Consider the following 21,140-nt stretch of genomic DNA (forward strand, 5'->3'; position numbering starts at 1 on the left):
AACGAATGATTTGTGAATGTGATCTTTCTTGTGCAGTCATGGACGTAGTCGCCCAGTCCGTCGGTTGTCGTAAGTCGTGCGAGTCGAGTTGCCAAGACCGGGTAATGGTGTGGGAGTGAGCAATGCTCTCAACCCATCGAGTCTGAGCGTCGGGCACGCTTGTTGCGCTCGAGCCACTTCCGCTTTCCAGCGCGGGTCTCGAAGTGAGGTGCAATAGTGACCGTCTCGCTACCGCCAGCCATCATCGTGCTGCGCATCTTATTGCGGTAAGCATCGAGAGATTTCTGCAGGAAAAGAGTGCGACCTGTCCGTGCACACAATAGTCAGCAAGATGAAGTCAGATCAATGTCGGAGAAACCCTGATACAGGGGAATGCATGAACGCACCATTGAATGTCCGCGCCTGTCCCCAGCTCATGCGGTAGCCCAATTCATTCAGTGCTACCTCTTTGTTGCGGCGCGACTTGGTCATACGAGGAATAGGAAGCTTAGCCTCGCTACCATCCATGAGAGAGACCGGGACAAGCGTCTTGCCAGACGGACGACCGTCGACGCCTTCGTCATCTTCATCATCCCAGTTGCCTCGCCCACGAGGTGAACCCGGTGGAGATCGCATCTGGCGCGGGAAGTAGGAGCGAGGGTAGACGGCATTGATGCGGAGATGAGCGTCGGGCATGTCGTCCATTTTGACTTGGTCGAGCATGACACGGACACGAACGCGGGTGCCACGCTGGGTGTCGTCTACAAGGATGAACTTGCGACGCTTGGACTCGGGCACATCACCGAAGAGGTTACGCCTGTGTTCTTCGTCTTCGAGTTTGCTGGATGCGGGTGTCGCCAATGTGGCCGCGGAGCCTTGCATGGTATCCATGGCATCGTGTATCGATGGCATGGTTGAAGAGCCGCCCGTCTGACTGTGTGGGTACGAGGGATAGAAGTTGTTGTTGTGTCGGCCCACGGGTGGTGTGAGCTCGTTGGACGACTGGGGATACCCAGCAGGACTATTGAAGTCATCTCCGGCTGTGAAGATGGTCAGATGTTAGCGTTTGTACTTGTGATTGATCTGTTGCAGGGAATGGGAATCGCCAAGCAAGTATGACGGACAAGGGTGATGGAGGTGCGAACAGCAGCAGCAAGGGAACAAAAGTGTTTGACAGCAAAACAGCAATAGCAAGTACAAGCATCTCCTCCTATGATATGTTCAGGTATGCTGTACAGAAAATGTACAGGAAGGGATGACCAACGGCCATCCTCGTCGCTTTTCCTCCAACACCCGCACAAATGCATTCGTCTCGGTGGTGGTACAAGGCAAACAATTCACATCTGATGGAACATACCGCTGACATCGTTTCCACCGCCCGGTTCACTACCGTCGGTGTGGTGATGATGCATGTGAGGTCCTCCTGGGCCCATGCTTGGCCGACCTGAGCCAGGAGGCAAGCCATGGGGAGGTAGACCAGCACTTCCCGGTCCGTGTGGTCCCGGGAACTGACCGGAGGTCGACTTTGCCGCATTTCGGTTGTTGATCTTGGCCATGCGACGTACGCGACGACTACGCAGTCTGACGTCTTGATTGCTATTCCGCCAGCTGTCGACGGCGCGCTGGATAAGGCCGCGTTTCTCGCGCAGATTGGGGTTCAGCTGCGCCAACGCCCAACCGACCGCGTTGCACTCGCTCTCGTAGTGAAGGCGGTTGCCCTTGTATGAATCTTTCCCGCAGCACGCGCGTGGGTACACGCAGTTGGCATTCTTGAACTCTGGACTTAGCTCGTCCACGTTGACCGACTCGACGTCACAGCGGATGGTGTATTCCATCTTGACGCGGTCACGCGAGTATTCGAACGCGATCCATTGCACGCCGTTGCCATCCTGTCGCACGACCAAGGGAGTAGTCGCGGGAATCGGACCTGGAGCTGTGCGAAGTTATTAGTCGATGTTCCAATGCATGGATGAAGTGTGGATTCGTACCTGGACCCGATGGAGTCTGGGGAGAGCCTTGAGGTGGAGCGACAATCGACGGCTGACGTTGGAGAGATCCTTGCGATGGCTTGGAGTCGAGCATTCCCTGTGACGGCGGGAGTTGCGGTTGTTGATGGGACATCAACATGCCAGGCGCAGATGTCATCGACGAGTGGTGCGATCCTGCGCTTGGGTGCTGGCCGTACGGTGACGACTGCGGTAGCTGGTACTGTGGATAGTACATCTGCTGTGGCATCGAAGACATTCCGTACAAGGGTCGACCATGGGCGTCGGTCTGAGGAGAGTGTATTGAAGCGGGAGAGTTGGACTGCGGAGTCTGATAACTGGAGATGGGTGGGTAGGATTGACGACCGATGGCAGCCTGCGTAGCCATGGCTTCGTTGGGTTCTAGAAAACTGGTCAGTCCCAGGACAGAAGTACTCGGCATGGCATTGACACGACACAGAACGTGCACTTGTTCGGGATATCTTGTTCTCGAATTAGTCGGTTTCACAAACTCACCAGATGATGCGTAGCTTCCGGCAGCGCTGTTGGCACTGTAGGGACTGGGATGTGCACCGGGATGTGCGCCTGGGAAGAATTGTTGCTCGTTCGAGTGCGATGGGATCCCCGGCACTGATCCTATGTATGGAGATTGATGTTGCGGCTGATGATGCTGCTGCTGGGCACCGGGCAGGCTGTGGGTGGAAGAGTGAGGCGAGATGTAAGGTCCCGGTTGGGCAGGCTGGCCGCTCTGCTGCGATTGGTGAGGCGAGTTTGGGCGGTGTTGCTGTTGGTGCTGTTGGTGCTGAATTAAAGACGCCGATCGGTGGTGCAAAGGTTGGTGAAGTGGAGGGAGACCCTGCTGCTGGCCGGCATTTGACTGCGTCTGCGTCGGTATATAGTCAGTACGAGTCGGAAGTGATCGGCGGCGATGAAGATCGAAGACAGCGGCACGTTTGTTGTTGTTTCAAGGGCGGCCAGGTCATGATCGATCGGGCGGGGATAAGGCCATGGGTGGGGAGGGGAATTTGGAACAGGGACCAGGACAGGGATGTGTGGAGGAGGGCGGATGAAGCAAAAGCTTGTGAGACAAGGCGAAGATGATGTTGCGGATGATGAGGATGACGGTGGTGATGGATGGGTAAGGTAGGAATGGGCCGCGAATGGGATTGTGGTGTTGGAGGAGGAGGTGAAGGGAAGAGGACGAGGATCTGCTGGCAGTGTGCGAGCCGAAGCCACGGAGGAAGAAGGCCAGGCACGCACGCAACAGAACAGATGAGAAAGGGAAGGAACCACCCGCCCAACTGCTGCCAGCTCACCCGTGCGCACGCTCTGCTCATCAGAGCGATGCACGGAATAAGAGAGCAACAGCGGCGACCGAGTCAGAGCTTCGTAGAGGTGCAACTCCCAGGTCGCTGTGGTAAGGCGGGGCACTCTCACACGCTGGCCGTCACCGCCGTTTGCTTGAAGACGGCTGATCGGGCGGTTTTTGAGTTTTGCCGTGCAGCAAGAGTGTCGCAGGTCCAAAGCTTCTTCAAACGCAGCGGTGAATTTCAGGGCAGGGCGGGCTTGGTTTGTGATGATGCAGGGTAAGAGTCAGGGTAGAGTAAGGCAAGTCGTACCAGCGAAGGGCGGGATTCGTATTGTTGCATTGTTGATGAAGAGGGAAACGTTGATGACATTGCTGGTGTTGCGACAAGCGGCGACGACAGAGGCAGCACGCGTGGAGGATCGCGGTGCAGCATGGGCAAGGATGCGCGACTGGTTGCGGTGCTTGCGTCGGGTCGTGTGTGTGCGCTCGACGTTTGGGGTGCTGGTGAAGGGTGCCGGGCACGCAAGAGCAGGGCTGCAGGGGCGGGCTGCGGTAAATGCGCGTGGCGGGTTTGGGTTCGGTTTGGCAGGAAACGACAACTCGACCAAGACAGCGATTCTGGCTTGCGTGCGTGCGAGTGGAGGCGGCGGGATCAGGAATGGAAGGATGATGGATGGGATGGGTAGGGTAGGGTAGGGTATTTGAAGATGTGAGGTAGGGAAGTGGCCGAGCAGGTTCGCAGGGTGCGTAGGTGATGAATTGAATGCGCACGTGTCTTGGCGGAGGAGGGTTGGAGCAAAACGCGCAACGAGCAACGCAGCGCTCGTCGATGCACCGCCAAACGCCGTCTGATCAGACGAGACCGGGGAGTTGAACCAAAGCGTGGTGTGGTTGTTGTTGCTGCGGATGATGATGATTTGCACACACGTACCATGATTTGCTCTGCCGCAAGTGTCCAGCGCGCTCCGGTGCCAGGATCCCCTAGCACGGACAACGAACAAGCGAGCAAGTCAGGCCTCCGGAGGCAGCTAGTCAGGGAAGTCGAGTTGCGGTATGAAGAGGACGGTTTGGCTTTGCGGTATACGATCTAGCGGACGGCAGGCGTTGGATAGTGTGGACGGGCGCGCGGGCTCGGTAGGGTGCAAGTGCAAACCTTAATCCTCCAGAGTCGCCGTTGCAAGGGCCACAGCGATCGAGACAGGGCTACCTGGACCTGGCAGTGAGAGACAGAGGGCGCCGTACCGCAGTGACAGGCACCAGCAATTAGAGTTGGTCGCCTGTGAAGTGACAGACGAGTTCGGCGTGCGTGTGCGTGGGCAGCAGTCGGAAGACCAGGACAAGGACAAGGACAAGGACAAGGACAAGGGACCGCCGACAGGGCAAGGACAGGTACGGAGGAAGTGGTCAGGATGGGAGAGAAGGTTTGGGAGCAAGGAAGGTACAGACATGGAAGATCCGCACCACACGCCCGCCTTATACACAGCCCACGCGGAGAGCGAACCACCTCACACCTTGGCGAACGTGAGAAGACCCGCTTAAACTCTCGCATATGGCCGGCTGCATCGCCAGCAGCAACAACAGCACGTCCGTGTGATGAAAATCTCTGACCATTTCTCCTTCGCGGTGCTACTGTGAGCACGTCTCCGCCGGCCGTTGCGGTACATACATCATCATCATCAATGCACGCCCTCGCACCTCATCACCCGGCTGCCTCTGCTAGCTGCCGGAGCTTGGGCCGAAGGGCGGCGACGGCCACTACTCCTCCAACGAGCGGTGCGCTTTCCTCCAGCAGCAGCTCGCTCGGGCCTGCGATTGCGTCGACGGGGGGTCGAGAAACAGGGTTTGCCGTCACACGAAACACTCCAACGTGCTTATCTTAGCAGCCGGCACCGCCCCTGCCCCACTTGATCCAAGTAAGCACTAGCTCCATCTTTATTTCTCTTCCCACGCGGTGTTTGGTGAAGTGGTCTCATGCTGGCCCTGTCATCAACGACATGACGCCAATCAATCATACGGCCTTCAATTTCATCGATACCACTCGGGCCTGCTCGCGAAGAATAGCCGGCCGCGCTTCATTTCATCCATTTCATCATCTCACACCGAAACCCGCACGCACGCACGCACTTAGCAGACTAATCTGGGCTTCATGCGGCTATCAACACCGCACTCTCCTCCACGCACCGGAAATGTCCATGACGCGGCTAGCGAGCTGCCTTCATCACTCGGAGCATGATCTGAGCTTTCGCGTCGCACTAGACTGATGTACGGCAAATGAAGGTCTCTGGGCACCGCACTCTCCGATTGTCATGCGACGCAATTGACGAGTCCGAGCTAGGCCCAGCCGCGATGCATCGCAGCAACCGCATCATCCTCACCACCATCCCCATATCACCGTCGTCCATCAATCGGGTCACGCTGTCGACTTTGTGCATGTTGCACAATATGCACTACATCGCAGCATTGCAGCAGCCCGCATACGAGTCACTGAAAGACAGCAGGGCGAGCCGTTGTGCGGGCTTCAACGCTAGAGCAGGTGGAAGGCTTGTTCAGAGCCCGCATTCGTGCCGAACGGACGTGTAGCTCGTCTGGCGTCGATCGCTACCACTCGCTTCTAACCGCAAGCAGTCGCCGGCTTTGCGAAAATAATTCCTCCGGTGCTCCCTTTCAGTCGCGGAAGTTGCAAGTCCGGGTATCCTCTTGCCAAAAATCTATTCTCGTGCAAACTTTGATCAACATCACACGCCTACGAATGGAATGCTCGCGCCTCAGTGACACAGCATGTGCCATGTCAAGGATGGCCTGTCGATTATGCAGCCGTAGCGGCACACCATTCAGCCCGATGCATATCCCGGCATGAGGCGATAGGTTCACATTGCAATCCTCCCGCTCTCCTCCACAGCCCCCGCTTCGGGATCCTGCCGAATAGCCCCAGCCCAACCGCCATGTTTCGAATGGATTCCTTTCACCGCGTGAGGGCCGTTACTTTCCTTGTCGAGTGCCTGCAACTGCCGAAACTGACTGCCAAACTCGACCAACCATCGCCCGCCTCACTTCCATCACAAAATGCGACCATATTTTCCCACTCCATGATTTCGATGCTGATAACAACACGCTCGGACACCCGATGCTCGTCATTCTTCTGCCGGAACCTGTTGTCAAATTCGGCCTCAAATTTTCGCCGAATTCGGGCTTTTCAGCTCATCACAACATTGCGAGGCAATTGACCATGCCACTTGCTCCGAAGCACAAAGTTCACGATGTCTTGCATTGACATCTAGCCCATGTCAGAGATCGTCGCTGCCAGGATGCAGTGCCTATCCCAGCTAACTGCACGTGTCTGCCCGCAGCCCAAAGCAGCCCTCCAACTTCATCCCCTGGCCGTAAGCGACATCTCCATCCCAGCTGCCGACAATGCCAGGCTCAACGGTGCTCTGCTCCAGGGCACTTTCCGGTCGCGAAATCTCTCGACCCGGAAAGCAAGTCTCGGCGATATGTTGTGCAAGCCATCCCTGCGAGCGGCACAAGCATCTCGTTCTCGCCATAGAGGCTTGCAACTTCGAGCCCGACTCTGGGGAAGCCAGCAAGAATATAGACATTGGCTTCAGACTCCGTCCAGGCAGTTGCAAACTCCGCTTCAAGCAAGATGACGGAGCGTAATTCGACTCGCCAGCTTCACCTCCTCGCTGCCTCTGCGCTAGCTCGTTGAACAGTGCGCACGGCAATACCTCGCAAGACCGTCGAGTATGATTAAGCTGTTGAGTAATTTCGCCGCGAGCTCGAGTGGTGAGAAGGACGGCAATCGCCAGAACGTCGGGACTTTTTACGAGCCAGCAACAGATCGTAAGAAGCGAACCGATTGCATCGCCATCGCGGTCTCTTCCGATAGACTCGCAGAGTCACTTGTACCAGCCAGGGAGCTCCGACTAGCGCTGCAGGCATCTCTGGCCGGCCTCTTTCCTGGAGATCATGCTGAACAACCTTGGGGGCCTATCTGGCCCAAGCTGAGCACGAGAGCACGACCTCATTTGGGCAGCCAATGTACGGTAAGTGTTCTCCGGAGAAGGTACCTATCGCGTTGAACGATTCTGGCCCGATTGTTCCCGTGCTGCGAAGCAGTGCCGATACACTTCCTCGGAGCGCCGTATGACTGTCGATCCGTTCTCCCACAACATCATGCATCTCTGTGTGGTACTTCAAATTTGACCAGGGCGACAATAAGCTTAATCTAATTCTGGAAGTGACAGCACTCCCTTGATGTGCAGCGTCGTAGCAGGGAACTCACGATGAAGTGCCGGGCCTGCCAACGAATCGATGAACAGCCTTCCTCACGACGTCAGCTGTTATGCGTACCAGAAAAGCTATACGTACCGCAGACCCTTCGATCGAATACGAGCAGCAGCATGCTGATGGTCGGTCGCTCATCTGGCTTGGAGATCTGCATATCCTACGCCAGCGTTGCTTGGCGGCACGTCAAGTGCAGGCAGTCAGAATCATACCATGCCAGACCAGCCATTCGCGTGTCGAGCCTGTCATTCGCCTTCCCAGGCTGGTAAACGGACCCAGATAGGCTCGATGGACCCTGGCAAAGGACCCTGACTATCCAGAAGCCCTGCCTGTACCTGATCCAGCATCCGTCGTTGATACGTCCCTTGCCACGCTATGATCTCCATCTTGGAGCGTGGGAGGACTGCAGGCACCCTGGGTGAGATCGACGAACAGTGTTGTGGACTTGTGGAGAGATCGAAGCAGGCTCGCGCTTTGGGAAGATGGCCCTTGCGATCGAACTGAGCCCACGGCAGTTGCAGCAAGGTACCAGGACCACGAGCCTCTATCTACGACGACAATGCGCGCAATACGACAAATTATGCATAACGTTCCTTCAGGCTGTATACACCCATTCATCGGTGCTTGAGCCGCACCACACCGGAACGCTCATCCACCCAAACGAGCATCAAATCTCAACACACATCACTTGCGTCCACGCAAAGGACAATAGCACAGCTGGAGTAAGACATCGCTAAAACATCGCCAAAGCCCTGAGACACGCCGTTCAAACCTTGTCGACACGCCCAGCGGCTGTGCCGCCGTTGCAGCTAACCAATTCGGGAGATACCTTCACGAGCGACGCTCAGAGTTCAAACCTTCGCGGAAGGATCCATAAGGGCATCCGCCATACTCCGGATCGGCGTTTGATGTGATCGGTAGTCGAGCACGCGTTTGAACCATTTCTGTGAAACATGTTGAATCATGCTGGACCAAAAGGTCTGGGCTCTGGACATGAACTCGGAGTGTTTGATAACGATAATGCGCCAAAATCCATCCAACCACACACAATTGCACTGGGCCACGCAAGACTTCTGGGCGTTGGTCGATCGTTCTCGGATTGTTCCATTCGATCACATGTCAGAGCTGAACGTGCTTTTCCTCAGAGGAAGCTCAAACTTGAACAGGAATCTGGTCACCTCACATCCGCGTCGCATGCTCGCGCACAGTTCGATTGGTGTCAGCGCAAGGACCATCTCATAATCACGCCGCATAAGCTCGATTGACATCGGGCCGTTCAAGATGAAGTCGCCCGAAATCGTGTCGAATAGACTTTGGCAATACTACTACCCTTGCGGTAGTGTTCAACTTGATCCGAGACCGATTTGGTTCTCAGTGACCGTCGACAGCAAGATATTTTACCCCAAGCGCAGTAGTTCTAAACGAGCGAGACGAGCATGTTTCAAAATATGTACTGTATACAAATCCGCTAGCAACGACTTGGATCGATCCAAAGGAACAGAACATCTGATTCCCAAAATCGGCTCCCATTTGCGGAACCATCCACAACCCGACCTTTTCCCGGCCATCGATCTTCTGACAGCTGTCTCGTCCGTCCGTCCGTCCATGCCCTTGATCCCAGCATTTCGACTAGGGCCGCTGCAATCATCGGCACACCACTGCATGCCACGGCAGATGCCAGGCGATGAGAGAAAGTGCCTCTCCACGTAACCCTGCCCCATGTCTCGCCATGGATCTCCGCGGCCCCAGGTCTGCCCGGTCAGAAACATGCTCGTCGCTGCTGGGCTCTTCCCAGCAAGTCCCTTGCACCGGCACCCCAGCGCTTCGCTTGGGCACCTTGATGCGGCACAAGCCTTTCATCGCTGGTGGGCGCAGGCACGTCGATGCACAGGCGCCTGATGATGGTCTGTGAGGACCAGCTTTCCTGCGAAATGAGGTCAACGTACCGGGTGACGACAATGTCGTGCTATTTTCAGGGAAGTTCCAGGCCGGTCTATTGGGGATCATGGGGTGAGGTTGAGGGGAGATGCTGGTCGGGCGGTATGAGACGGGTCGGAACTGGCGAGACATGCGTTTTGAAGTCGGGAGTTTCGTCCAGGCTGGCGGTGCAAAGTGTTTTTTTGTTTGAGGGGAAAATCCCGCAGGTCTTCCGAGATCTGGCGATGGTGTTGCGGAGGAAGTAGGAACTGCTCGAGAGGAGTGTGGCAATCTGTTCGCAACTCAGGTATCCCTCACGTCCGCCAGTATTGGACGAGATCACCGCACTTCTCGTTTTGCTACTATGGTTCTGACAGGCCCGATGAGCATGCCCGCAAAAGTCCATTGCGGTAGATCACATCGATAGAATCATCATCCTCCACCGTTCAACCCTCGTGCATCGCTTTCCATGCCTGACCATCAGCCAGGCCTCTTCAGCATGGAAATCCAAGCAAACATTCGATGCTCGTTGCGCAATACTCACTCCCGTCGACAGGTTGCGCAATACCAGTTCCTTGAGTGTCATGGCGACTTTGCCGCCTGGACGGGGCCAGGTACGTAGACCTGGAACAGTACAGGATTCTGCCTGTCGAGGATATCTTGTGCCTGTCGTTCTTGTGGAAGATCGATCCGTCTAGGCATGGGACCTGGCCTGGTATAGCGGGCTGTGCTATTGATTGATGAGACATGGAGTCTTGGTACTGTCACTGCGATGACAAGACGTTTTTAGACCGGTGTTCTGTCCAAAATTGCCTATTTGGTTGGTGTCTTTTTTCGTTTAATTCGACCTCATGTCGTTGCAACTATATTCAGCATCGCCCATGGCTTCCTCTCATTTCATGGCGTTATTCCTGCGGTGATGTGGCGTATTGGCTCGAGCGGCTCGGTTCACGAGTCGAGCAATATGTCGTGGTAATATTTGGCCGTGCCAGACAGAGCAGGACCGTGATTGGCCGGTTTAATTTGTCTCGGATGGAATGCTCAAACATATATTGCGATTTTGCGGAGAGAACATATTGCGTTGCGTCAATACTTTGAATGCAGGCGACATCGATTCGCCCTGTTATGTATCGAAGACAGACACGACTCTGAGGCGACGAACGAGGAGGGAGGAGTCTCTTTTGTCTTCGTTGGGAAGATGTTTCGGTGGTGTGTTCGGTCACTGTGTCGAGTCCAGTTATGCAGTAGAGTGACTCCGTCTTTGTCACTCTTGATCTTCTTGAAGTGAAGCAAGAGTGAAGCAAGACGGCACTGCATGGCCTGCACTTAGAACTAGTTAACATTTATAGCCATGGAGATATCGTGTACAGTGCCTCCATTTCCTGCTCAAGCTGTACAGCTCAAGCCAGTTGAGCGGAGTTTACGTATCCACGATTGCCCAGAAAGCTCGGAAGGTGGGTATTTCTTGGACGAGTCGATAATTCTCCCTGCTGCCGCACGCGGCCCATCGTACAGGATCTCTTGAGCGGCCACGAGTGTGTGGTCTGAGCAGGAGCAACGAAGTAGCAAATGCAATGGCAACGAGATTTGTCCATCCCGTTTCTCTTGTTATCCAAAAGGCCCACCTTGGTCGAAATGATCTAGCCAACGCGACGAGGACACCAAACAACAGCAAACTTGCCTGCATTGAAGCAGCAGAAATCTGTCGACCGTATTATCTGTCCAGTGTTGATTTCGTGGTCGTCCTTCGAGGTAACCCTAACCCTAGTCAAAATGGCAGCCGAATGGACATGCTGATACTGTAAACGAACGTCAATGGAAGTCAGTATTGAGCTCTTTGCCATGCAACCCGCCCAAAACGGAGTAACCAGCCTAGGCGAACAAAGATTCGGGGTTTGAAAGGTAAATGAATAACGTACAGCTCCTTCAGGGTATCATTCAGCCTCTTCAGATCGTCTTCCAAACACGAACAACGCTTCACTCGTCCACAAGACTCGCCATGGAAGAAGTGTTCGTTGAACTCCACCATCCTTCTGGTCTATTTCTGACCACCGTTTGATCTGTGAGAACACTATTGTCGATGCTCAGCGGAGATTGCGGAGCGTCGACAGGCGCAGCAACAGACGTGGCTTCAGGTATCAGCGACAGCCTGTGTGGTGATGAGCGAATGGCAGTTCCCGAAGTCGAAATGGAATTCGTGGCGGAGTGAGCAGAACGTACACTAGGGCTCGGCATTAAACCTAGAGCATTTTTCGGCGGTGGAGGGTTGGAAGAGGAGTGCGCAAAAGAGGAAGGTGCGAGCACCAGGCCACCTTGTCCATTGTCCATGTAATCCTCTTCGTCGCTTTCATCCATTTGTTCTTCGACAGGCACGTCGTATTCTATAGCTGGAGTCTGAGGCATACGATACGAATGCTCGTCTTCGGAGTAGCCAGGAGGTAGAGAACCATTACTCAAAGCTGGGTCGAAGATGTTGCGTTGAGGAAGAGCAAGAGATTTGTGCCACTCGAGGGCGTCCCGCTTGGTGGCAGAGGGCTGAGAGTAGCTATCAAGTGCTTCAAGAACGTGCGGGAAGACAAGTGTATCGACATCGCTGGCCCACAGGAGATCCAGATGCTCGTACTTTGGGACACACTTCGCGATTGTGTGCTTGGGAAGTTCTTTCAACATGAGGTTGATGTCGACGAGACTGTCGCTGCCGCCGTACACCAGTACAATAGGGGTCTTGATATTCCTTGTTGGAAACTTGGCCACTTTGTAATACTTGCTTCCTGTGCTGAAACTCGTCGGACTGGTCACCTCATCGTCGTACATCTGGAATTTCCCATTGCGGATGATTTGGAACCAATGCACTACGCTCTTTGTACTCGTGAAAGAGTATAGATGTGGATAGGCAGCCAGCTTCTGATGAGGTGATATGTTCTTCATCTTCCAGCCGAACAGGAATCCTAGAGCCAAGTCGATCACCCAGCTGAAGATGCCGGGATACAGCAGAGCTTGCCACATCGTAGTACTACCCAGAATGGCGCGCCGTCCGAAAGCGAGGAACAGGACTTCGGGGTTTGACTTGACCATAGAGCTCACAATGCCGGAAGCCAAGCCAGGCGGAGCCATTGCCGGTGCGAGAGCCACGAACAGGTCGACCTTGTGATTGAGCATGGGATGGATGGAGAGTGTCGCGAACGCCTGTGCCGTGCCTTGACTGAATCCAATGTAAGATAGGCTAGGCTGCTCGGTAGTGCTGAGTATGTAATTGATCGAGTCGGGAATGTCGTGAAAGGCAAACTGATCCATGCTGAAGTTCCAGAACGGGATCTCCGTTGGGCCATGGTTCAGGCTCTTCTTGGAGTACTTGTTCCCGCGATTGTTTCCCAGCCAGACATCATATCCTTGGTCGACAAGTAGGAATGGAAGACATCTTTCTTGCTCTGTAATGCACACCCAAACCTCGCTGTTCATCATCAATCCATGGTGTAAGTAAACCACCTTCTTCTGGATAGATCCCGGTCCAGAGTTGACCTTCTGACCTTCCTCGCCTTTTCTCCAGCCTAGACGGTGTACTCCGAGTAGGTATCCGTCTTCTGTCTGTACGACATGCTCCTCTGCGTAGTATCCGTACAGCTCACAGAGCTCAACGAAGTCGTCGGCTTGGGCGATTGGACTCGAGACGGCCTTCTTCTTATTTCGCGCTCGGCGAGAGTATGGCGAGGACAGTCGGTTGAAAGCATTGCGACTGACGCGATAGCCCAGTCGAATAATTGGAGTCGGGAGCAGGAGCGTGATGGTGCGAATGACGAGCTCGAGGAAGAGCAAGACAAAAGAACCTCCGAGCGCGAGGTATTCGTGGATGTGAAGCCTGCCGATGAAGGGTACAGTCGGCATGTTGGCGGCGGTGTGCTAGCAAAGGAGCATGGTAGGGTGCATACAGGTGTGTCGTGGTGAGGCACGATCACTGAATGCTAGTCGAGATCATCGCTTGGAGGTTGGGAACGACTCGAGGTCTCCACATTCGTCATTATCATGTGAAGAGCGGACGGCCCGCAGAGCCTCAATCGTTCATTCGCCGACATGAGATCCATGCAGCGGTCATCAAAGTCGACAATCAATTTATCTCGACAATTGACCTTGCAGGAGAACTCTGGAGACAAACGACCCATCATGCCGACCACATGTACTGATATTCGTAAGTATCCTGGCTCAAGATGGTCTGACATCGACTAACACCATACAGGCGCTGCGCTCGCAGCATGTCTCGCCAATAGCGATTGTGTTATGGTCCATCGAAACAAGCCAATCGATTGCCTGAGGGAGCCGCTCGTGGACACACTTCCGACGCAGTGTCAACAGCTCAAGCACGGTTACGGCCAATGCAAACGAGGTCTCGTCGACATGCGAAAACGCTTCCGAGGCAACAAACCCATTGCGACCAGTCAAGAGCTCGAAGGAGAGGGACCTACACCCATGCTGTACGCCGGGAAAGGCACGTATGAGGGCCTTGACAAGAAGAAGTCAATGAAAGAGGGCGACGAGTACGAGTCTTTCACTCGAAATGATGGCCTGGAGGACTTGAGGAAGAAGTAGATGGCAGGACGAGGCCTACAGCAGTGCAGTCAAGACTTCGTTACAACCCAGAAGAGGATTCAGGACACCGCCCATGATTGTGAACAGTAGGAGCGTCTGCACAGCTTCTCGAAGCATCGTACTGGTATCTGATATCGGCCCACACCTGAGCCTCTTCCCAGGCCACACAGACAGCGAACGAGGCCTGGACGATCAAACCTCTCCGCTATCACTGGTCAACCGCCTCCAATACAGCTTGACGAACCAACCTCCGGTCAACAAGTCCTGGTCTTCCTATCAGCTCTGGCTTACGGGAGTCGCACAATACTCTTACCGCATGCGCATAATCCCATTCATTCGAGTGATCGTGCAGCACTTCACGTGCGCGAACTCCAACCCAGGATACGGCCCTGCAACCGCCCTGCGCTTCGGATCGACGAGCAACTTCTCTCTACCTGGATTGTCTCCGCAATTCAGCAATTCACCTTCGCACAGCTCACTCCTCAAGTGCACCACACTTCACATTGCCCTCAAAGTGCCAATCCCGGTCACTGCTAATATAGCTGTGATGCCACTTCTTGCCCTCAATTCCCGGCGCATCCGTGGTCACCTCTTCAAAGAAATCACCCATTGTGATACCATCTTCCCGCACCATCGCCGGTCGCAGGCTTCGCTGCCATCTCCGGACGAGGTACAAGCTCTTGCAAGGTGGCTGGCTAAGATACATCTTCCTCCAGCTTGCTTCGGGGTATGTAACTGCCGGACTGACGATGGGCTTTGTATCCGCTGGGAAGGATATACACACGTCCCAGCTCCATTCGTCCTTGCCGCGTGTCGCGAAGGTCGTCTGCTGCGAACGGCTGTCGCTGGCGATGACGAGGGTGATGGTCGGATAGCAGCCTGGAAACGCACGGAGGAGGAGGTGGTTATTCAGCGGTTTGCGACCCGGGCGGTTGTTGAGATTGTTGGCAGCGAAGCCGCAACCTTGCAGGTCCCAGTCGGGTTCGAGGAACAGTTTGCGACGAAGTCGGACACTGCCTAGGATGGTGTTGCGGAAGTCCTGGGTCGTGCGTTGACCGAGGAGGAGATCTTTCGTGTTGAGTTGGAGTAGAATGGATTCGAGTAGTTCTGGGAGATGGAAGACGCGGCTCGCGGCGGAAGAGACAGGATCCATTGTTGTTGTGTCGAAGTGATGGTAAGACAGGGCAGTACAATGGATAGCGATGTTCGGCAGGTCAAAGAATGATCAGACAGTCCATGAGCGTTGAAGTTCAGATACTTTGTGTAGTCATGCAGGCGGTTGATTTGAAGTGAGAAGGTATCGATCACGGTGCGATGTGACTCCCTCAGCAGGAGATTTCGTCTTTGTTCAAGGAAGAGTCAAAGACGCGAGAGGCGAAACAGAGAGCGATCGTTCCGTGCACACCTTGAGATAAAAGCATCGCAGTGTTGTGAAAGTGATGTCACCAATACCAAGACAAGACTTGTCGTGAGGGGAGCTGTTTCTGGCTCAGATGACTGTTTCTGACTCAGATGACATGAGGTACCTGCTGTGAGTGGACGGGACACACATTCCTCAGCTCAATAGCAACCAAAACATCACTACAGGTCGCACGACAGCGCACGAAGAACAAGATGCGTCTGTCTTCGTTTCATCGTTATATCCTAGATAGCTGATCATCTCGACCTCGGGAGCCACATTCAGGCTCACCAGCGCAATGGTATCTCGCGAAGAGCAGCACAAAGCAATATGACCACATTCAGTTCCATTGACCCACAGTCAAATCCTTCCCTTTTCCCCCTCTTCCTCTGTGCGAGTACTGCATCCCATTCAGTCCTTCATGTTTTCATTCAGCACCAACTCGACCACAATTTGGGTCTTATCCATTTCCGGATGCTGCATGACCAACTTCAACGTACGGCTGGACGTCAAGCTCGCCGTCGTCGGGACCTTGTGATCCCCATTCGCTCCATGCGTTGAGGCGGGTTCCGCATTCGCGCTCCAATTCGTGCCGTCGTCCAGACATTTGACCTCTCTCCCGGCGATAATCTGCTTCAGCCGCCCATTCTGCGCGTTACGAATCTCCACAAAGTCGTTGTCGAAGAGTACCAGATAAGGTCCATATAGCGCAGCGTTTTGTGCGCTGCCAACGAACTGCATGATCACGGACCGACTCACGTCGCCGTGTTTGTTCACGTATACCGCAAAGTTCTGGTAGCAGAGGAGAAATTCCTGATCGCTGAGACGGAGCATACTCAGCGCACGCTGGTCCTTGATGTGCTGCGCAATGTTCTGCACGTGCTCCGCTTTCAGCTCCGGCACGCTGAAGGGCTGTTTCTTGTCGAGAGTCAGCACTTCGAAGCCGCGCGCGGTACTGACGGCCAGGGAGGAGTGAAACAGGTTCATGGCGGTACATTCAGTGGGGATGTAGAATTCGTCGAATTCGCGGAAGAATTCGGTCGTGCCGCGCTTGAACATGCCACGCTTCTTTTCTGAAGACTTCTGGTAGACGGGTTCAAGGACCTTGAAGACGGAGTTGAGATTATCACGTTTCTTGTAGAAGACGAGGGTGCGATCCTTTTGCTTGCCGGTGACGAAAAAGCCGACGTCTTTGCTGCCGGAGAGTTTCTGAGGCGCTTTGCGGGCGGAGTCGCTGACGGTACCGGTTCGTTCGTTCGGGCAGATGGCATCGAGATGGTAGGCGACCAGGGTCTTGTCGGAGATCAGGAGGAAGAGGTTGAACTCCTCAAGAACGGCCACTTGTGTAACACGAACCATACCGATGGCCTGTCTCCGCGTTAGCTTGAATTCCAATCGAGAACGACGAGTCAACTCACCTTTGTCCAGCCGCGAGGGTTATCCAGCTCGCTGACATAGACGCCATAGTCCGTGCCAACAGCAACCATCTGCTTCCCGGGGTAGGGTGTTGAGAAGCTTGCTGCGCAATTGACTCTCGCTCTGCAAATTGGTCCAGGTCGTCCGGTATCCTTAAATCGATGCTCGACCTCCTTGATTGCTCGATCCACCGGTGTGCCTTTGATAGTAACGCCCTTGCCGCTGCCGGCAAAAGCGTCGTATACAAACGCCGAATCCGCCATCACTCGTAGCCGGAAGGGTTCTGCATTCTGCGCGTGTAGAGCTGCAGCGTGCTTGGTCTTTGCGATGATGATCTTGTTACACCAATCTCGCCTGGCGTTCTCCGTCGGTGCAAAGAGCGTGTATGTCTCTCGGCCAAGATGCTTGACTTTGAAAGGGTACATGATGCGGTCTTCTTTGGCATCGCCCAGTGAAGTTACTGGCTGCAACGTGTTGCTCGAGGAGCCCGTGTTGGAATGTTGTAGACCGCTCGGAGCAGGAGATGAAGTACCTGTCGCGACCCGGGTGAGTGTCGGATCACTCGACGTCGAGGTCCTACCTCCTGTCGCCTCTCTGACGGTTGTGATGCCTTTGACATAACTCGACTTCTGAATCGCAGGATCATTCGCGCTCTCGAGAATGAGAAGGTCCATAGGAATTGGTAACCTGGAAACATCGTACCGGTCAAGCTTTCCACCGTCACCCGCGCGAGCCGCAACAGTCTTGGCTAGGATCAGGTAGTGGTCGAAGAGCAGAGCATGGCAATCCAGCCAAGTAAACCTGTTACTGCCCATCCTTTGCACATCGCCGCGGTAAATGAGCTCCCGGCCAAAGTGGTCCAGGTTGAGCTCCACGTCATCCTTCATGCCCGGTCTGAGCACCAACTTCGTGCCGAGATCTGTGAGGTCGATCTTCCGCTGTGAGTCGGCCACGCGCGCGTCGCACTCCATCGCGACAGCCTTCACTTCTTCCAGTGCGATCACGAGATTCGTCTTTTCTTGGCTGTCGTCTTTCATGGTCTTCAGGATCGTAGACATTAGCAAGGTATACCTCTGCAGTCTCGTGATCGGCGTCTTCAGGAAGCTATCAAGCGAAAGGCGACCAGACCTCTTATCGCTCCTGACGCTCTCGACAAATTTCCTGAACTCGATGTTTCGATCCATTTCTGATCGCACCAGATGATCTGCCTTGGGAAAGAAGTTGGCATAGTCGACATATGCCGTCTTTGCCTTTCGTATCCATTGACGGAAGATGTCACTGTAACCGACCACCCACGGACCCTGCTCCTGCTGTCTGTACTTGAGCTGCGGCAGAAGATGCTCTTCATTCGCCTGCTTGATTGTCCCGAGGCGACCGAACACGTCGAGGATGAATTTGTCCTTGCGTTTGGGTGTGATGACTGAAGGTTGCACCCTGTCGAGCTGGTCCCTGTACAAGGTCAAGACTACGTCCAAATCGGACATGTAGCGCTCCTCGGTAGACACCACTTCGTGCAAGATGTGCTGCTTCTCGATCTCCTTCTTGTCTCGCTTCTCAACATCTTCCTTGCTGATGCGATAGTACTCCACCCAGCTCTCTGTTGATCGCGAGGGCTGGGCGCGAAGATTGACTTTCTTCAATGTACGCTGGCAAAGATGCGAGTAGCATCGCATGTTTGGTATGAGGTGGTCGTGCACTGTAGGAGAGTAGCATCCAGAGCGAGTGAGCTGAAATATCACGCCAGAGAACGGCCCCGGCACAATCTTGACCCACTCTTCGGTAGAGATCAGGGTGCTGGCTGAGTACATGTTCTGAACCACGCGATGACTGAGTCCTTCCGCATCAGCAATGTTCATCGTCGGCACCTTGTTGGTGAACAGTGAAACCAGTGCTTCGAGGATGTCGGCCTCTTTGAGTTCGGTATTCTGCTCTGGACTTGTGACTTGGAGTAGCCAATGCAGTAGAGCCTTCAGAGACCACGGCTCCTCGCATTTCTTGAAGTCCGCTGCGCCAAGCTTCGAAGGCGTGAAGCGTTTACCAATAGCAGGTAGATCAAGCACCATACTTCCGGGAGGTACGACGGGCGTGTCTCCAGTAGGATAAGCCGAAGCTCGGGTTTGTTGAAGACGAAGCCGCCTCTCTTCTGCGTCAGTCTTGGAGCGCAGCGGCTGGGCGATCTGAGGAGTATTGCTGTGGCTGACTAGTGACGATGATCGTGGCACTAATTGCCCTTGTGAGTTGACGACGTAAGCGTCTGGAGCAAGCGGATAGGGCGATTGCCCAGGAACAGACGGGAGGGCCTTGAAGTCGGTCTGCATTGGGAACGGCGGGTCTTCGGGATACGGCACTGCGGGAAGAGGTCGAGATGGGTAGGATGAAGCCGCATGCTGGAACATGATATCAGGTGGCTCGTCTGGGAAGCGTTCCGGAAGCTGCGGCTCCATCAGAGAGTACTCGTCTCCTTCGTCGTAACTTTGCCTTCGATTGAAGGCCGCCGGTTCTGACAAACCGCCCGTGCCACCAACCTCGACCCGCGCAGCAGGATTGTATGGTTGTGCGAATCGCGCATAATCCGACCGGTAGTCGACATCGTCACGACTTGATTGCGAAGCGTGCGATCTTCGCATGGAGCTGTGCTGACTTGAAATTGGTCCGCTGTAGGAGTCGCTGTTCATCTCACCGCCTGCCGCAAGCTGGTTCGGGTCGCCGCCGTATGTCATCTGCACGTCGCATCCGCCCCCAAACGAGCTCATGTCAACATTGGCATAATCATCACTGTCACTTTCGGGAGGCTCCTCGTGTTGGCGACTGTTTCGCTGGGAGCCCATGCCGGAAAATCTTGTCTGCCCAGCACCACTCTGTCGACGGGCATCGTCCTCCTCTGCCATTCGAAGCATGGCCAAGCCCTGTGCAGCTTCCGCATCGCTGTCGCTGCTGTACGATTCATGACTGACTTGATGCGGCACCGGTGAGAGATGGCCATTCACTGTGCCGTTCCGTGACGGACGCCGTTCCCGATACGAGCCATGTGACGACATGTGGGTTGATGATGCGTGTGGCGCTTGCGTGATTGATATTGACGGGCTGCGGGCACGATGAGAACCACCTCCAGTATTCATCGCCATGCTGAATACTTCTCCATAGAGATCATCCTGAGTAACGCCAGGAGGGGGACTGTAACGAGAGTTGGGCCTGTCATTTCGATCTTCGAAGTATTCGGAGCTCTGACTGGGTTGCGGCGGGAGAGGCCGCTCCTGTGGATGTCTGTTCAGTGTGTTAGTCCTGTTGGGCGCGTGAACTGGTGGTGTAGGACCCGGCGATGCAAGCGGTGGCGATGGCTGGGTAGAGGCGAGAAAACGAGGTGACGGAGACTGTCGAGTATCGTAACTTGAATTGGCGGGCGGTGAAGGCCTCCAATCGTTTGCAAGCCTGCCAGACATTGCAGTCGCCGCATCACCCTGGTATTGTTGGGCATGCGTGGGTCCAGTATACGAAGGATATGTTTCTGTTGGATAGGGTGCAGAAGATACAGGAACTCCTTGCGGAGCCCCGGCAGACGCTTGTTGGTCGTAGGATGCATGGGGAGGCGGCGGCGGACTTTGCATTAATGAAGGCTCATATCGATGGGCTTGGGGTATTGCAGGCTCGTATTGATGTGCTGGAGGCTGGGGACTGTATTGTTGATGTTGAGCAAATTGCTGTTGCTGCTGCTGCTGTGGAGAAAAGCTTGGACTCGAATAATTTCCAGGCGAATAGGCATATGGATCTATTGGTCCACCAGAGATGCCGGAGGGTGATGGCTCAGTATAGGCTGCAGGATTGTACTGTGGTTGGTATGTGTTTTGGTTGTAGGCATACGCCGCCGGATTGTAGCTGCTTTGCTGTGGTGGAGGTGGTGGAGGTTGAGTGTAATTCTGCGGATTGTATGCCGGCTGCTGCGGAGATACATCGTAGCCTCGACCGCCATAGCTTGTGCTGCTCGGCGACTGATACTCGTCCCGGTAGACGTAGCCGCTGTGGGACTGCGGTACAGATTCCGAGCCAGCAGGTGGGTACGGGTTGCTGTACGTCGTTTGGCCCGGGTATCCATAATGACTCCGCTGCGGGAGCGGAACCTGAGCTGACTCTAGCTGCTGTCCATACTGCTGTCCCGTGTAACCACCATTCTGTCCCTGCTGTTGGCTCTGATTGTACTGATCGTAGTAGCCTGCGGGAGGCGGTTGCTGCGCCGGAGGCTGTGTATAACGATCGCCTTGATAGTACGACATGG

General features: G+C 54.7%; 6 protein-coding genes across 6 annotated transcripts; 2 read left to right on the forward strand and 4 right to left on the reverse strand.

The window, feature by feature from the left end:
- Positions 1–128: 128 nt before the first annotated feature.
- MYCGRDRAFT_91716 (uncharacterized protein) lies at positions 129–4,207 on the reverse strand (the record flags this gene model as incomplete). Its single annotated transcript, XM_003854371.1, has 8 exons — positions 129–304; positions 387–1,019; positions 1,337–1,912; positions 1,968–2,366; positions 2,481–2,549; positions 3,281–3,529; positions 3,584–4,121; positions 4,205–4,207. 8 exons carry the CDS (start codon positions 4,205–4,207, stop codon positions 129–131), a joined length of 2,643 nt encoding a protein of 880 aa, XP_003854419.1.
- Positions 4,208–9,097: 4,890 nt separating this feature from the next.
- MYCGRDRAFT_103733 (uncharacterized protein) lies at positions 9,098–9,660 on the forward strand (the record flags this gene model as incomplete). The annotated part of the gene is made up of 1 exon (XM_003853788.1): positions 9,098–9,660. The coding sequence occupies one exon, from the start codon at positions 9,242–9,244 to the stop codon at positions 9,467–9,469; it is 228 nt and encodes a 75-aa protein (XP_003853836.1).
- Positions 9,661–11,605: 1,945 nt separating this feature from the next.
- On the reverse strand, positions 11,606–13,442 carry MYCGRDRAFT_108617 (uncharacterized protein; the record flags this gene model as incomplete). The annotated part of the gene is made up of 2 exons (XM_003854370.1): positions 11,606–11,623; positions 11,695–13,442. The coding sequence occupies 2 exons, from the start codon at positions 13,354–13,356 to the stop codon at positions 11,606–11,608; spliced, it is 1,680 nt and encodes a 559-aa protein (XP_003854418.1).
- A 169-nt stretch (positions 13,443–13,611) lies between these two features.
- MYCGRDRAFT_103740 (uncharacterized protein) lies at positions 13,612–14,242 on the forward strand (the record flags this gene model as incomplete). Its single annotated transcript, XM_003853789.1, has 2 exons — positions 13,612–13,657; positions 13,706–14,242. 2 exons carry the CDS (start codon positions 13,633–13,635, stop codon positions 14,053–14,055), a joined length of 375 nt encoding a protein of 124 aa, XP_003853837.1.
- A 254-nt stretch (positions 14,243–14,496) lies between these two features.
- MYCGRDRAFT_108619 (uncharacterized protein) lies at positions 14,497–15,395 on the reverse strand (the record flags this gene model as incomplete). Its single annotated transcript, XM_003854369.1, has 1 exon — positions 14,497–15,395. One exon carries the CDS (start codon positions 15,206–15,208, stop codon positions 14,531–14,533), a length of 678 nt encoding a protein of 225 aa, XP_003854417.1.
- Positions 15,396–15,865: 470 nt separating this feature from the next.
- MYCGRDRAFT_56742 (uncharacterized protein) lies at positions 15,866–20,874 on the reverse strand (the record flags this gene model as incomplete). The annotated part of the gene is made up of 3 exons (XM_003854368.2): positions 15,866–16,822; positions 16,873–17,751; positions 17,824–20,874. The coding sequence occupies 3 exons, from the start codon at positions 20,473–20,475 to the stop codon at positions 15,866–15,868; spliced, it is 4,488 nt and encodes a 1,495-aa protein (XP_003854416.1).
- Positions 20,875–21,140: the final 266 nt, after the last annotated feature.

The sequence above is a fragment of the Zymoseptoria tritici genome, chromosome 3 (assembly GCF_000219625.1).
Source record: "Zymoseptoria tritici IPO323 chromosome 3, whole genome shotgun sequence".
NCBI classification, from domain to species: Eukaryota; Fungi; Ascomycota; class Dothideomycetes; order Mycosphaerellales; family Mycosphaerellaceae; genus Zymoseptoria; species Zymoseptoria tritici.